Source organism: Odocoileus virginianus, chromosome 7, assembly GCF_023699985.2.
Source record: "Odocoileus virginianus isolate 20LAN1187 ecotype Illinois chromosome 7, Ovbor_1.2, whole genome shotgun sequence".
Lineage (NCBI taxonomy): Eukaryota > Metazoa > Chordata > Mammalia > Artiodactyla > Cervidae > Odocoileus > Odocoileus virginianus.
The window spans coordinates 458,778-475,924 of NC_069680.1; the positions used below are offsets into that span (position 1 = coordinate 458,778).

The window sequence follows — 17,147 nt, forward strand, 5'->3', positions numbered from 1 at the left end:
AGGATAAAGAATAACAGAAAAGGTGCTTGGTGATAAGAGTTTGGGAACCAGGCTGTAAGACGCACTAGAGGAGGGATGGTGTCTGCTTCATCTCAGAGTCCTCTGTGCTGGCACGTACCTCCTTAAATGCTTACTAAGTTTCGAACATACACAGTTTTATAGAACACAAAATAAACTCACGTGTACCCATTACCCAGCTCCAAGAATCATCCCTTACGGCTTGTGTAACTTTCCAGTGCTCCCATCCAACTGACCCCTAAATCTTCTCACAGATTATTTTGAAGTAAGTCTTAGACATTGTATAATTTTACCCACAAATATTCCAGTATGTCACTCTGAAAGATACGTCTTTTATAACTAAAACATTATCACATCTAAAAAATGAACAGTAATTGCTTGAATATAATCTAGGACTTCCCTGGTGGTCCAGTGGCCAAGACTGCACTTTAAATTCAGGGGCTCTGGGTTTGATTCCTGGTCAGGGAACTAGATACCACACGACTCGACGAAGATCAAAGATCCCACGGGCCACACTACCCGCCCCAACCAAACAGATAGATACAAAAAAGAAGAAGAAGAACAAGAAGGATCTTAGACACTATCTAGGAAATTGAGTCCACAGAAAGTAAGAGCCCATCAAACTCTACTGGATTTGGGCCAAAGGGGATTAGGAACAGATGGGAGGCTCCCACAATCCTACTGGCCAATGATGGGATAGTCAATAAGTATTATAACTTCATTGAACCCAAGCTCTTTAAATATGCTTAAACTTACGAGTTCCTAATAGCACTTAACAATCAAACAAACAAAAATACCCTTCTGAGACAGTCACACCAATGGCATGAGGTAAATGGATGCTGACCACAGAGGTATCTGGTATTGTCCTAATTCCTTCCTTGACTAAATTTTCTTTGTTCATTTCTTTCTTCATTTAGATGACACACTCCATAACCTTCAAAAAATTATTTTTTTGTGTATTGGTTTGAACTAAACTATGTCAGTTTCTACTGCCTTATGCACACATACCAGCAAAGAAAAACTCTTAACTAAAACCACTGTTAGAAGAACCACTGGATGAGGAGCCACAGCACATGGATTCACCTCCCTTCCTCTGACACCTTCATCCCTATCATCATATCTTTAAATCCCAGACTTATTTTTCTCTGCCTATAACCAGAGCTGAAGCAATAAGGTGAAATAAAATAATAATTATACTGATGATGGTGGTGGTATAAAAATAATACCTATTATTCTGTTGAGCACTTTTGAAAAATTTATTCATTTATTTGGCTGCTTGGGGTCTTAGTTGTGGTGTATGGGATCTAGTTTCCAGACTAGGGGTCAAACCAGGGCCCCCTGCATTGGGAGCATGGAGTCTTAGCCACTGGGCCACCGGGGAAGTCCCTTAAGCACTTTTTATACCAGGAACTATGCTAAGAGCTTTACACAAATTATTTGATTTAATCTAATCTTCAATAACACAATCCTAAGTTCATTAGGAAGATTTTGACTCTGCATAAGAGAAATCTGAAACTCACAATAAGGAAATTAGTTATTTCATTTGTAATAGAACTTCCCAGGTGGCTAGGTTGTAAAGAATCTACCTGCCAAAGCAGAAGACGTGGGTTTGACCCCTGGGTCAGTAAGATCCCCTGGAAAAGGAAATGGCTACCCACTGTACTATTCTTGCCTGAGAAATCTCAGGGACAGAGGAGCTTACCAGGCCACAGTCCATAGTGTCACAAAAGTGTCAGACATGACTTAGTGACTAAACAGCATATGTAACAAGAAGTTCATAGCAAGGGCAGCTTTAGGACTGGTTAAACTGGAGGCTCAATGATGTCATCAGGGATCCAGGTTCTTTCCATCTTTTTGTTCAGTTGGCTTGAATCTCCAGGCCAGCTCCTCTCATGACTATAAAATTTTTGCTGAATTTCCAAGCATCCCATTGAATAAGACAATGTTTAGCAGAGGCACGGGCTCTTTTAAGTACAAGAAAAGCTTTCTAAGAAGCTTTTGGTTGATCACCCCTCTCATCTCAATGGCTGGAAGAGGGCCAACATACACACATGCTTAATTCAAGCACTGACCAGGGTGTAGAATTACTACAATGGCCTAGACCAAGCATTATTCACCCCTGAGCTGACAGAGAAAGAGTGAAACACTCTGAAAGAACAATGAGGCCTTTTTCAGCAAAGAAGGGAGGAAACTGTTAGGCAGTTAACAAACAGTACCTTCTACCAGCCTATGAGACAAATAGGAGAGGCAAAGTGACTTGCCCAAGGTCAAACAACCAGCTAAGTGGGTTTGCAGGTGTGGGTTCTGAACCCAGAATTATCTGCTTCTAAAACCTGTTCTCTGGCGCTGCACTCTGAAAGGCATTTAGTTCTCACCAGATTCTTTTGCCTTTGAGGAAACTCAAATCTCTGCAGCTCTCCTTAGTGTTCCATGAGATGAACTGGTGTGTGAGCTGTCAATCAGATTCCAGAGACCAAGCAACATAGCAAACATATCTAGGTAGTCCAACTCATCACTCAGTCTCTTCTCCACAACTCATTCCATTCTCCTTGGCCATAGTAGATACAAAATTTAGCACAATGTAAATTCAGCAAATAGCAGCCTTCAGTTCCAGATTTCTGGCTCTGTTAGTGAACCTCATGGTGAACAAACACCCTTTTCTATGTCCTTTCATTTTTCCTTTTAATCTGGTATTGCCCTCTTTGGGGGATTCTTTCTTCCCAACTTCAATCACTTGTTTCTGGTGGGGACTCTCAATGACAGTACCAAGTAACATCAAAGCAGTTGACAAATGGGAAAAGCACAGACACCAACCAATCAGAAGGAATCCTTGAAGCAGTGGTAACACAGGGTCCTAGAAGCCCCAGGCTGGGTCAGCAATAAACATTTCAGTTGTTGGATCATGGGGAAGTCCAGGGTGGTCCAGGAAGGGCCAAGTGGCCAAGGAGGGTTGGACTGATAGGTATTTACCAACTGGTAAGGAAGCATTTCATTTAGTGAGTTCTTAATTTCAGATATTGCATTTATCAGTTCTAGAATGTCTATTTGATTCTTTTTTTTAAAATATAGATTCTAGTTCTGCTAAAATTCTTTCTCTCTTCATATGTTGTGTTCTTTTCCTTTTCTAGATTTTCTCTCATAAGTTTATAACACTTATTACACAGTCCTGGTCTGCTAACTCAAATGTCAGAATCATTTGTAGTCTGCTTTGATTCTCTACTTTTTCTTTTAATTATTAGTCACATTTCCCTGCTCTTTGCATGCTTCTTAATGTATAAAAGACTGATCATCTCAGTCTAGTCAAGGATTCAGCTGAGCCGAGGCTGAATTGCTGTTGTATTAGTCCCAGTACAGCTCATCTGTTCCTTGGAGGGAGCCCACTCGAGCTTTTGACTGACAGTCTGCTGGGTCTCTGTCTTCTCAACTCTGAAAGCCTGTGGAAGATTTAGTTCTGCACTTAAGAGCTCTGTCTCTTTGTTCTGCCCCACACTGTTTCAAAATTCAGCAACTGTCTTGAGGGACACCTGCCATATTTGATGCGGCCCTCATCTCTCTTTCTTTCATCACTACTACAAGTCTGTGGGAAATTTCTCTCCGCTATGAGACACTTATAACCCAGTCTCTCCTGATGCATCCCAAAATTCAGCAAGTGCTACATGGGGAAAACTGGCCATGTGTTTAGAGCTCCTCTAGATTCCGGTGTTAGGCCAGATCACAGTGATCATCAAAAGCTCTATGGGTTTTTTTGTCCTAGGAAAGACCTTATGCCTGGGTCAAGCTCTATCCCAGCTTTGGCAAATATCTCCAGGGAAGAAAATGGTCAGAGATCCCATTTAGAAAAGGCTCTTTCCTCTCCAGAATCTTATTAGTCTTTGTTGCTGCTACTCCCCCCCCAGTGTCTTTAAAAAAACATATTTTTTGTAACTTATCCAGTTGTTTCTGGTTGTTTCAGCAGGAACATTGGATTATTGTTGCATATTACATCCTGTCAGAAGAGGAAGTCCTATGAAATGATCTCAAGATTTAATCATGGTACAGGTAAACAGGTATGTATGGCTGAATCATCCCAGACCATGCCATAGCCCCTCCTTTACAGAGTCACTACAGTGAGGGGATAAGTGGCCTAAGTAGGCCAACCAGAGTCTTTCAACACTGAAACTGGGAGCTGAGAGTCTTTTTAATTTTGTGACTGGCAGGGAGGGTATGGTGAGACAGAGTTGTGAGAGTAAGTCTGCAAGCTTTCACTGGCTATGTCCCATGTTCATGGAAGTCTCCAGGAGGAAAGGAAGCCCTCGTGCAGAAAGAATAGGCGTGGAAGCATTGAGGGGATGTTGGGACCCCTGATTCTAGTCACTCACCTTCACTGTGGTTTGCTTACTTGAGGCACAAATTTCTCTTTTTTGCCTGAGCTAGTTTCAGTCTCTTGAGAGGGTGGGCCAGCTCTAAATTTTTTTTGCCTCTGGGCTTTATGAGACACCCTGTGTCCAAATAAAACATTACCCTTCTCTTCATCAGCAAGGTGGAGGTGGTTTCTGTTACCTGTAACTCAGAGTCTTAACTAAGACTGCTTCTTTAATGACAGGCAGGCTTAGAAGGGCCTGGTGAAACGTATCTCCCTCACTGCACAGAAGGAAGACAGGGAGGATGCATGGTGAAACTGCTGAGACCTCAGCTTTGGATCACGAATCCTCACCACAAGGGGAAGTGGATGCTTTTAGATTCTGGACATCCAACCCATCATCAGAGGAATTATGGACTTACCGAAGAAGTTAGCTGAATCTTTCTGCCAAAGCCTTGCTGTTTCACTTTAACCAAACTGGGAAACTGCATTCTTACCCTCAACAATAGTCAAAGATGGGAGAGAATGGAAAGAGGGACATTCCTGTGTTTGCACATTTTACCTACTCCTGGGGCTCTGACTTGCAGACAAGCCTGAAGTTTACACCAGAGGGTAAACAAGATAGCTATTTGGACATCACACACCACTTTGCCAGTTTCCGTTCTCTTGAATTATTTACCATCTAATTGTCTGCATGGAAACAGAATCTGGCAACACAGAGATGTAGTCTTATTTGTGAGTTAGGGAAGGAAAACTTGAGTTCAGTAAAGGACCGGGAGCAGAAACATTTCATGGCTTTTGGACATTTCTTTGCTTTGGGAGGGCTCTGAGCATGGGAGTAAAACCAGCACAGCAACAGGCAGACCAGAAGCCACTGGTTGGAGGTGTCCAAGAACTGACAATCTCCCTAGCGGGCAGAGGTCCAGTTCCAAAACTTAGCCCCCTGAGCCTTGATTTCTCCTCTGCAAAAGACAGACTACAATGTGGGATGGGATGGGGAAAAAAAAAGCCTGGAGAATCCCAGGGACAGAGGAGCCTGGTGGGCTACCATCTATGGGGTCGCACAGAGTTGGACATGACTGAAGTGACTTAGCAGCAGCAGAGTTAAAAGACTGTTATCATAAATTTTATTTGCCATCATACCACTAATTTCCCACAGGAATAAATATTAGTAGCTATGAAAACAAGAAAAATGTTCTAAAAATATTTCAAGTAGTAAAATAGAAACTTTGGAAAATGGAAAAGTATAATGATGAGTAAAACTCACTATTAGTCCCAGTGAAGGACAGGGAAGCCTGGCATACTGCAGTCCATGGGGTTGCAAATAGACATGACTGAGTGACTGGACAATAAAAACAACAACTCAGCAAGAACCACTGACAAGAGAGGGCGTGGAGAGAAAGGAGCTCTTTTACACCGTTGGTGGGAATGTAAATTGGTGCAGCCACTATGGAGAACAGTATGGAGGTTTCTTAAAAAACTAATAATAAAGTTACCATATGATCCAGTAATCCCATTCCTGGGCATATATCCAGAGGAAACTCTAATTTGAAAAGATACATGCACCCCAATGTTCATAGCAGCACTATTTACAATATCTAAGACATGAGAACAACCTAAATGTCCATCAACAGATGAATGAATAAAGAAGATGTGGTATATATACATAGTGGAATATTACTTATCCATAAAAAAGAATGAAATAATGATATTTGCAGCAGCATGGATGGATCTAGAGATTATCATAGAAAGTGAAGCAAGTCAGAGAAAGACAAATATATCACTTGTATGTGGAATCTAAAATATGACACAAATGAACTTATTTAAAAAACAGAAATAGACTCACAGACTAAAAAACACATTTATGGAGAGGAAAAGAGGGGGAAGGGATAAATTAGGAGTTTGGGATTAAAATATACAGTACTATATATAAAATAGATAACCAACAAGGATCTACTTTATGGCACAGGGAACTATATATACTCAGTACCTTCTAATAACCTATGATGGAAAATAATCTAAAAAAGACTATATATATATATATATAACTGAATCACTTTGCTGTATACCTGAAACTAATATGACATTGTAAATCAACTACATTTCAATAAAAATAAAAAAGAATCACTCAGAATATTTTGATACATTTTCTTCCAGTCTTTTTCCTAGTTGGGAAATTTTAACTATCCTCTTTAAAGTCATTTTTCTTATTTTATTTTTTAAAAGAAAATACTTATTCTTTAACTACATTATTCCAGACATTTTAATTGGGATATCAGAAAATCTGATAAAATAACTGGGTTAAGATGTCAATATGAACAATAAACATCTTTTCACTGTTCTTTTTTAATTGTGAAAGAACTCAGAGAGAGTAATATAACAGTTATCACTGTTATATTACTAACCAGCATTAAGACCAAATGTTAAAATTTTGGCATATGTGCTTCAAATATTTTTTTATCAAAGATAAAATACTATAGATATGAACCTAGAATAACTACAGTCAACCTTCCAACAACATGGATTTGAATTGTGCAGAATCACTTATACACAGGTGTTTTTCAATAGTAAATACTACAATACTACTTAGTCCATGGTTGGTTGAATCTGTGGATATGGAGGAACTATGGATATGGAGGTATAGACAAGTTTTTTCTTCAACATTTTGTAGTGAGCCTCTTCCCCATGTCAGTCAATATTCTTTACAAACAAGGTTTTTTAATGGCTAATTGTTTTCAAATAGTTCACTGTAAAGAGATAGATACTTAAAATATTAAGATTCAATGGTTTCATCTTAATTTCACATTAAAATCTAACTAGGTTACTACAAAAGATGCTGAAAACAACACAGAGTTACAGATTAGATACAGAGGATCAGGAACAATCTTGGAAGCAATTCTTTACCAGGACAATTTCAGGCTGCACAGTGACCTCACTCCTGGCCTATGAATAAGAAATGAGAGGACGGAAGCCATGGATGGATGGATGGTCTAGGTAAGAGGTGTATGTGAGGGGTACATAAGGATGTATGAGTGGGGAGCACACCCTATTACCAGAATCATTGAATTCATTAATAACTGCCATTATGTTATTCCATATGCTAATATGGCATAAAAACTATAGGCCAAGTGCCACTTTATATTTCCTTCCAGTCTTTTTTCTAAGCATAATTTTTTTAATGTGATTGAAATCCATAGTATGAATATTTTTGTTACCTGTTTTTTTTTTTCCATTTATTCAAATTCAGTCTTTTGGTTTGACTTGTACAACTTTAGGATAGAGGAAAATGCACTGTGGGTGTATCAACAGAAAAAGACAATTATCCATTGACCAGTTAGGGTTCTATTTACATAAATTTCTATTCAAACCAACAGTATTTTGAGATTTTCATGGAAAATAGCCCACTTCTTATGGAAAATTTTCAGGATAGAGAACGAAGGAGGTAGACAAACACAATGTGGGAAGGCTGATGCTTCTTTTTTTCCTCATAGGCAACTAGGGGAGGTGGAGAGGGTCAGTAAAGGCATGTTTGGGGGAAAGTTGGAGAAGCATCCACACCTGCTCGTTATATCAAATGTCTAGGGACTCTCTAAATAATTCAGGTGCAGTCGGCTCCCTCCAGGGCCAGGTGTTGAGGAGAGTTTCCAGACAAGCATCTCCTCTTGCAAAACTGGAGCAGACCTAGGATCTGATTACTTGAAAAGGGGTCTAGTTAGTAGCTATGGCAACCTCCTTCTTCTGCCTTACAACCTGCCTTGGGCTAAGGTAAGGAACTTCTAGGAAAACACTACTACTGTAGCCTGCTGTAGTGGTGAAGAGCTTTGAAGCCCACTTATCTGGTTCTAATCTAGGTTCTGCCACTTCCTAACTGTGTGACCTGGGAATTTACTCAGACTCTCAAGGGTTTCCCTTGTGGCTCAGCTGGTAAAGAATCTGCCTGCAATGTGGGGGACCTGGGTTCGATCCCTGGGTTGGAAGCATCCCCTGGAGAAGGAAAAGGCTACCCACTCCAGTATTCTGGCCTGGAGAATTCCATGGACTGTATAGTCCACCAGGTTGCAGAGTTGGATATGGCTAGCCACTTTCACTTCTCTGAGCCTCAGTTTCTGAGCCTAGAAAATAAGAGATAATTCATTCAGATTGCTGTGGCATCATCTGTAAGGACTCTTGCTACAGTGCCTGTTAAGTACTAGATTATCTCCCAAGAGTGTCCCCAACTTCATTTCCTAGGAAGAGATGTTTGGACTTAAAATAGAAATGTTCAGAACTAAGTGAAAGCTAGAACAAATGAATAATACAGCTAACAGTATTGACGGTTTACCATAGGCTGGCCATTGCACTGAGTGCTTTATATATAATTTCACAAAGCCCACTTACAGATAAGCGTTATCAAAATTCAAAGACACTTTCCCCAGCTCAAACAGGTAGCAGGTGGTGCAATCAAGGCCCAAACTCTGTTCTGCTTCTTATCACCTGAAGCCCATGTTCTTACCTTCTAAGTAGATGGATTTCTGCAAGTCACTGGGCTGTGCCAGCACTTCATCTCCAGGTGGACAGTCTGAGGATGCTGGTGGAGTCTAGCTTATCCAGACTTGAGGACAGACCTCCTTAGGTCTGTGGACCCTGATTGCCCTCTAGTGTCAGAGCATTCTTGGGACCAGCTGGAACCTAGAACCAGGTGTCTTTTCTCTGAGGTGGTAGGGAACCCACCTACCCTACAGTCCCCTACAATCCCCCTACAGCAAATCTGTCTAGTCTGGTGTCTTCCTATTGGCTAAAGGGTTTCTCCTAGGAATGGGGGTAAGATAGGTGGTAGAGATTGGAAGTTAAGAACTATTGGGGGTAGAGCAGTAATGCTCAGGTTAAGCGTTGAACCACTGGATGGGGAATGTCTCTTATACTCAGCACACAACACACAATTGGTGCTCACTGAATATTGAATGAAGTTTTACCTCTCATTCTCACTAAAGAGCGAGCACTGCCAAAAGAGCAGTTGCAAAGGTCTTCATTGATTTTTGCCAGCAACACCAGCAGAAAAGACACTGTAACATTAACCCCACCTTCCACTTCAGTAGACTCCAAGGCATGTTTACATCCATGGCTAGGCAAGAATGAAGATGCTGCTTAGGAGATGAGTTGGAGTCAGCAACGACATATAATCAGTTTAGGCTGCCAATGTCCCAAATGGTCCATAGGTCTCAGAGAAGTCCCCCTCCACCTCCATAACTCTGCCCAGGTAGTCCATGTCACCCGGTGGTCAGTGAGCTCCTGGGTGCACTGTTCATCGATGGATAGTAGGGAATCTAAAGACAGGCTCACCAGGTGGCTTATCAGGGGGAGGTGACCACCCCAGACCCCCTGCCAAGCCCCTTGAATCACAGGAACTCAGCAAGATTGTTGCAAAATAGGGGAGAGGTGGTTTCATAAAATAAAGGATATAGAGCAAATTATACCTATTAGAATCTAGTATATGGCTGCCCAATTTTCTTTCCATATGAATATTAATAATTTTGTAAATGTCCCCATAATGTATGAATATAGTCAGACATTATTTTTATTACTATTATAACTACCTTTATTATCATTATTTCTAAGTAATAGAAAACCTAAACCCAAGTAAACTTGGTTTGATGAATAAAAACATTTGTTGACTGTGGCTTTGTAGTATAGTCTGAAGTCAGGCAGGTTGATTCCTCCAGTTCCATTCTTCTTTCTGAAGATTACTTTGGCTATTCGAGGTTTTTTGTATTTCCATACAAATTGTGAAATTATTTGTTCTAGTTCTGTGAAAAATACCGTTGGTAGCTTGATAGGGATTGCATTCAATCTACAGATCGCTTTGGGTAGTATAGCCATTTTGACAATACTGATTCTTCCAATCCATGAACACGGTATATTTCTCCATCTGTTTGTGTCCTCTTTGATTTCTTTCATCAGTGTTTTATAGTTTTCTATGTATAGGTCTTTTGTTTCTTTAGGGATGGGGAATATATGTAAATCCATGGCTGATTCATGTCAATGTATGACAAAAACCATTACAATATTGTAAAGTAATTAGCCTCCAACTAATAAAAATAAATGAAAAAAAAAAAAGAAAAGAAAAAAAAAATAAAATAGCTCAACTGGAAAAAAAAAAATTTGTTGAGGGCTTTTCACCCCTAGGTGGGGAGGTGGGAACTTCAGGATTGGTTTGTTCAGCAGCTCGTGTTGCCAGGAGTTGGTGGCCAAGAAAGGGAAGTAGGAGGGTAGGACCACAGAAAGGATTTTGGAATAGAGAGCTGGCTTCCTAGAGCAAGGACAAGCCAAGTGCTGGAAGACAGTCTGGGTGGGAGTCCTGGTGAGGCTACGGCCGCTCCCTGGTCTTCTTTTGGGAATCACTTTCCTTTTGAGGGAAGAGGGGAGAATTCTGACGGTCCACAGTCTCTGCAGAAATGGACTAAGGACTGAGGTGGCTGCACAGGGAGAATGGACTTATGGATGACGAAACCTTAGCTGCACTTCCTGCACTAAACTCACCCCTGTCCCAGGCCCTAAGAAGGGTGAGTTTACACCTCCCAGCTGTCTGGGATGTACTATCTTATTTACTCACATGAACGTCAGCTCCAAATTTATATATTCATTGCTCCCTGACTTGCATTTCATCCCCCTCCAGCTTTTGCTCCCCTAGTCCCTGCCTGAATGCTCTGGCTTCTCCTTACCCTAAAACTTGTCTTTCTCAGGGCCCAGTTCCAGGCCTGCCTCTTCAGTGGCGTCTTCCCCCAGGACTTGGCCTTCTTAGGTCACTTTCTATTTTTGATTCCAGGGGCATTTGTTGTCTGGTTGGGAGCTGATTGTGGTACTTGCCATACAGTTTCAGGCAGCTATGTTTATTGCCTTTTCAGGCAAGCTATGCCAAAACTCCCCACTCAGGGGCAGGGCAGGCAGGGTAATGGGCTGACCATGTAAGGGTCGGGATGAGAGGTAGCATCTGGAGCCAGCCTGGGAACATGCTCCCCATGACACCATAATTCTTGTGCTCATAAAACATCCTCAGAGGATAAGAAGAAACATGTAAGTGAGTGCTTATTTCTTTGGGAGGGCCCCCATGAGACAAGAAATCTTTCAACTGCAGACTATCAGGCACCAGTGGTGTTAAGAACAGGATGGAAGGAGGGAGAGCTCAGAGCTGTCAATGAACCAGGCGATCCTAAGGCTGTGTGGACCCGGCATAAGGACAGCACGCTCAACTTCAGACCATCACCATGTTTTTAGTCCCTAGGCTCCTGGGGCTTCATCTCTCATTTCCTCCCCTCTCTGACTAAGTCCCTCCCCCTGGGGATCTGCCTGTGCTGCTCCCATCAACACCTGACACCGCTGAGGCCAATCAATGTTCAGAGAAGAGACTGTGTAAGAGCAGGGTGTGAGAGCACAAGGGAGGGGAGAGGAAGAGGGTGACGAGGAGTGACAGAACGTGAATAGTGCACACAGGCTTTTCTTAAGAACTTTATTTCTCAAAAAGGGGGGAAGAATCCAAAGTATTAAAATAATTCTCTAATTTTTTGTTTTGGAGAGAAAGGACAACAAAATAACTCATATAAAAATTTCAGCACAATGGCGGTAGGTACTTCATTCTCAAACTTGCACCTTCCGTCCACAGCTTTGGTTCCAGCCGTGTCACAAGTAGGGCTGAGCTCTGGATCCGGAGAGGTTGCCAAGCAGCTAGAAAGCTTTTTATATTCACTCCACAGATAAATACAGAAGGCCAACCTGCCCAGTGCAAATGATTCAGTCCATCTCTGTGACTGTTTCTGATGAGAATGCTAATAAGAACTGCCCCTCTCCAAATTCTAAATCTCTCATTTCTGAAGACCAAGAGTGTGAAAGAAATGAAATGTGGAGAGACTTGTCAGGTATGACTGGCTCTTGTAACAACCAAATGCCAAAGGAGACTCGACCTCATTGAGGTGATAAAAGGTAAAAATCGACTGTGATTTTTCCATTGCCTTTTATGTGGGAAAACCGCACCTTTCTGTTTTCATCATCAAAAGGAATTGCACTATGTGAAGCAAAGTCCCTCTCTGTAGCAATCATGCAAAATCCTTATCTACAGCAATTATGTTCTAACTTAGAGAAAAGAAAAAAAGAGAAGGGGGGGGCGCTGGAACACAAGTCCTTAGCCCAGATTGATGTTGCCACACAGCCCAGAAGCATGGAGGTGCACTTTCCAACAGACAGGTCCTACCAGGAGGTGGGAGACAAGACGGGGTTCAGCCCGAGATGCTTGAGATGAGCTTCACTGTGAAGACCCCTTGGACACGCCCGGCTCTCCTCTGAAGGGGCTCAGTTGGTGTTTCGCTGAGGAATAGGGAGGTTCTCATGAAGGTACTTTAAACTTCCGTGCTCTGAGAAGTCCGAGACCACGTGGTCCTGCCCTCGCAGCAGCCACTTGGTAGTCAGTAGTCCTTCTAGTCCCACTGGCCCCCGGGCGTGGATTCGAGATGTACTTATTCCCACTTCAGCTCCTGCAGGAAAGGAGGGATTGAGGATGCAGCTTTGCCCAGCCTCTGCTTCCTGTCTACCCACCAGGCCATCTCTTCCTTCTCCTCACTTGGCACCCTCTCCCTTTCCTCTCCTGACCTACCCTCCCTAGGCTGGCCTGACTTCCACTCTCCCCATAAACATGTTTTCTGCTCACTGTAAATCATGGTCAGGTCCCTTCTTCTAATGAAACAGACTACATGGGTGTCTCTTTCATATTTTATTCGCAGTGCATTCTGACAACTCTACAAGTGCTGTCTCTGACATCTGTCTTGTGTCTGTATTGCGTACCATTATCTAATATCTAGGCATTGTTTGAGGTGTACAACAATGTACAGAGGTTTTATCTCCCCAAGCATCCTTCAAACTTACATGTCATGTAAGGGACATGCTCTAGATATTCCCCAGAATGCTCAGCTGCTAAGTGCTCATAAGACAGTGACTGAATGCATGAAAGGATACCGTTCCTTTTTCTCCCTCCTGCTCCAGCCTCAGACATGGGGCATCAAGACTTTTTCTGGGTCTGGCGTGATGTTCTGCAGAGCTCCCCTGCTCATCCCAACTTTACTGAGCAGGCACTGGGCTAGGCCTTGGGGATAAAGTATGTGAATAATTGATGCAATTCATGGAGCTTGTATTCTTGTAGGTAAGGCAGCCAGAGAACACCTCAGCAAATAATTGCATGTGGTGATGGGTGCAGTGGAGGGTGCTGGGACAGAGACTGGCAGGGTGGCAGCACCTGGAACAGGATGGTCAGGGGGAGCCTCCCTGAAGAGTTGTCTTTGGCTGAACAATGAGAAGCAGCCAGCTAGTGGACAGCACTGGAGCAGTGCTGCAGGCAGCAAAGAGGTGCCTGGGGCAGTGGTTGGCAAGGAGACTGACCACTGGCTTCAAACTCTGGTTTAGCGGCATAGAGACCACATGACTTTGGGCATACTGCCTAATCATCTCTTGCTTCAGTTTTTTCTTTTGGAAAAGCAGGAAAATAATAGAATCCATTATGTAGAACTGAGATAATGCATGTGATGTACTTATGCATGGTGCTGGAAATCTAGTAAATGCTCAGTAAATATTATCTGTCACTATTATTCATGCATTTCACAGGAATTTACTCAAACAGAGTCTGAGCTTTTGCTCTGAGTGACTGATGGGAAGACAAGGCAGTGGTCTTTGCTCCTCCCCCATCTTGGACCTTCACTTGAATGCTGGGAACCTCAGCCCTTACAAGTGTGTTATTTCTTCTTTAAGAACATGGGAATTAAAAATAAAGAGCCCAATGACTAAGAATAACTCAGCAAAATTCCCTTTAACAATGTTTCATAATTCAGTGAGAATTATTCCTCTAGGCAGTTCTCTATTCAAACATTCAGAGGAGTTAAAATATTTTAAGTAGCTGAAATAATTGTCAGATATGTCATAAATGCCTTATTGGAGCTTTGTATAAGGGTACCCCTGAAAATTAGAGACTCTCTGAAACATCCTTATACTACTGGGGGGATGGAGATTTTACTAGTAATGACGGAAAGGGGGAGGGTGCCTTTCCAAAGCCTTGTATTTCAAAGTCTGTTTTAGAAGTCAACCTTGGGGAGGGGGGATCGGGATGGAGAACACATGTAAATCCGTGGCTGATTCACGTCAATGTATGGCAAAAACCACTACAATATTGTAAAGTAATTAGCCTCCAACTAATAAAAATAAATGGAAAAAAAAAAAAAAGAAGTCAACCTTGTACCTCTGGGCTCACATGTTTATTTCTGATGCTGATACTTCAGCCCAGCATAGGTAATAGTAATGCCTTCTTTTGTCCTATCCTTGGGGGGATTCCTATCTCTGAGGCAACCTGGATGTGTCTCTGAAGGAGTGAGCCTGCAGTGGCAGTGTCCTCATGGAGCCCTGGACGCACACCTGTCACAACCCATGCATGCAGACATGCTGTGGTCTGCCAAACGTGGAGGCAGTGAGCCAGGCTCTGAACTCAAGCAGGTCTGGGTCTGAACACCAGCTGTGTGACTTTGGGCAAGTTACTTCATTTCTTTGAATCCTAGAATCCTCATCTATGAAAAAGGGAATACAAGCACCTACCTTCTTAACCTGTGAAGTGCCTAGAACACAGGACTTCTACCAGTTCATGGTAGCTGTGCCCATTCTCTCTCACAAATCCACTTTCCCTCAGTCTGTCTCCATCACCCTGACCACATTTGTGACTGTAAATGCCAGGTGTCTCCTCCACCCTCATGATGCTGCTTGGGCCACAAAGTGATCCACAAGGGACTGCTTTCTCTCCGACCAGACTCCTTCTTACCCAGTCCGAAGCGGTAGCCATCAGAGAAGCGAGTGCTGGCATTCCAGAACACACAGGCACTGTCCACGTGCTGGAGAAAGAACTCAGCTGTCTTCTCTGCAGCACAATGAAAAGAAATTGAGTTAGGATGGCCTGGGAAAAATATCCCTGCTTCCAGCCACTCAACAGGGCCTGACTGGGTCAGGGCCCAGGCCCGTGGGGTACTTCCCTGAATATTAAACATATGAACTTGTGAAGATCTGTAACAGTAGAAAGCAAACCTGCTTCATTAGTCATGCTGCCGAAGCAGTAGGTACATGGGAAAGACTGGGTTAGAGTCCAGATCTCCCTGTACCCTCAGTGTGGCAATGGCCTATCTACACTATCTGTTTCTAGGTTCTGAGCCAAATCCTTAAGTCTCAACTCCACACCCACCAGCTGGGTGACTGTGGGCAGGTCTCTGAACCTATGCCTGAGATCAATGAGGACTGACACCATCACCTAGTTCCCAGTTTGTGGAGAGGATATAATGAACTCACAGCTGGGGAGTACTCGTCCCAGACCCAGCAGATGGGAAGCATGTGGTAAGCACTAGCTGTTCTCACTGGTGGCTTCTCCTTGAGCATAGGTCAGCCTCCCATGCCTGACACCCAGGTGTGCCTTTCAGTGATCATACAGGGAAGCAACTAGTGACTACGCAGAGGGGTTTTGCCCTATGCTACTTGGTTCTCTGCCTAACCTCTGGAGCCTTGGTTTCCTCACCTGTGTGCACATGTGCTAAGTCACTTCAGTCAGGTCCAACTCTTTGCGACCCCATGGACCCGTTAGGCTCCTCTGTCCATGGGATTCTCCAGGCAAGAATACTGGAGTGGGCTGCCATGCCTTCCTTCAGGGGATCTTACGTGACCCAGGGATCAAACCTGCATCTCTTACGTCTCCTGCACCAGGCAGGCAGGTTCTTTACCACTAGTGCCACCTGAGAAGCCCTTCCTCAGCTGTAAAATGGGCTTATTCCAGCGATCTGGAAAGACTGCTGCATGGATTAAATGGTGATGACTCTGACACATGGTGAGCCCTGTTTAAAGTGGAGTCAATCACTTCTTCCCTGCTTCCTCCCAAGGCCACTGTGACAATACAATGGGGTAACAGATATACAAGCACTAAGTGAACCAGCAAGTCCCGCCAACCCTGGGCACTATCAGCAGTCCACTGAGACTGTGTTTTCCTGCAGGCCAAGAGGGGCTGAGCGGAGCAGGGCCAGCTTGGAGGTCAAGGCAGAAAAGGCAGACCCTGCGTGCTGTTGCCTGTGCAGACTGACCATTCTCGGTGACGATGACATCCGTGTGTGAGCTGCCATACTTGTGGATGTGGTCGATGGCATCCTGCACACTGTCCACCACTTCAATGCACAGCTCCAGGTCCCCGTACTCAGTTCGGAGGGACTTCACTTCAGAGGGGCTGAAGGTCAGATAAGAGGCAAACTTGGGGCCTGCATGAATCTTCACCTGGGGCAGAGGAAGTTGGGGGCAATGACTTAAACACTGCAGAAACAGGCAGCGCATACTCCTCCTTCTGGATTCAACATCAAGGTGAGTCTAGAGATGATAAGCCTGGGGCTCCTGGGGCCTAGAAACCAAAACGGCCCCTGCTTCCTTTTAGAGGCAGCCTCCATCCTCTAGAATGCTCTGCTTTGGAAAATGCTGACAGCCACTTGCTAGCAACGGCCCCCAGTAAAAGTGGACCAGGGATTTAAGCAGGAAGTCTTATAAGCCCTTGACTGCTGGCATTTTACTGAAATGAACACACGACTAAAATCCCGCTCCTGGCTAGAGGAATTTAAGGATCCTGAGGGCTGGTCACTGAGGATGCAGTCACAGTTCTTCAGGATCAAGCACTGGCTCAAGGACCAACACGCCCCACTTGTCTGGTCCCTACTGCTCCCAAGGTCTTGCATGGTTTCCCATCTGGGGCCCCACATCCTCCAGGCCTGGG

General features: G+C 43.5%; 1 protein-coding gene across 3 annotated transcripts in view; it reads right to left on the reverse strand.

Moving 5' to 3' along the window:
* Window positions 1-11,826: 11,826 nt before the first annotated feature.
* Window positions 11,827-17,147, reverse strand: part of ALDH18A1 (aldehyde dehydrogenase 18 family member A1) — a 39,103-nt gene continuing 33,782 nt past the window's right edge. For all 3 annotated transcript variants that reach the window (XM_020883451.2, XM_020883448.2, XM_020883449.2), the window contains 3 exons: window positions 16,474-16,660; window positions 15,177-15,272; window positions 11,827-12,858 (listed from right to left, as the gene is read on the reverse strand). In XM_020883451.2, the coding sequence (XP_020739110.1) occupies window positions 12,677-12,858; window positions 15,177-15,272; window positions 16,474-16,660 (465 nt within the window). In that variant the 3' untranslated portion in view covers window positions 11,827-12,676. The remainder of the gene's footprint in view (window positions 12,859-15,176; window positions 15,273-16,473; window positions 16,661-17,147) is intronic.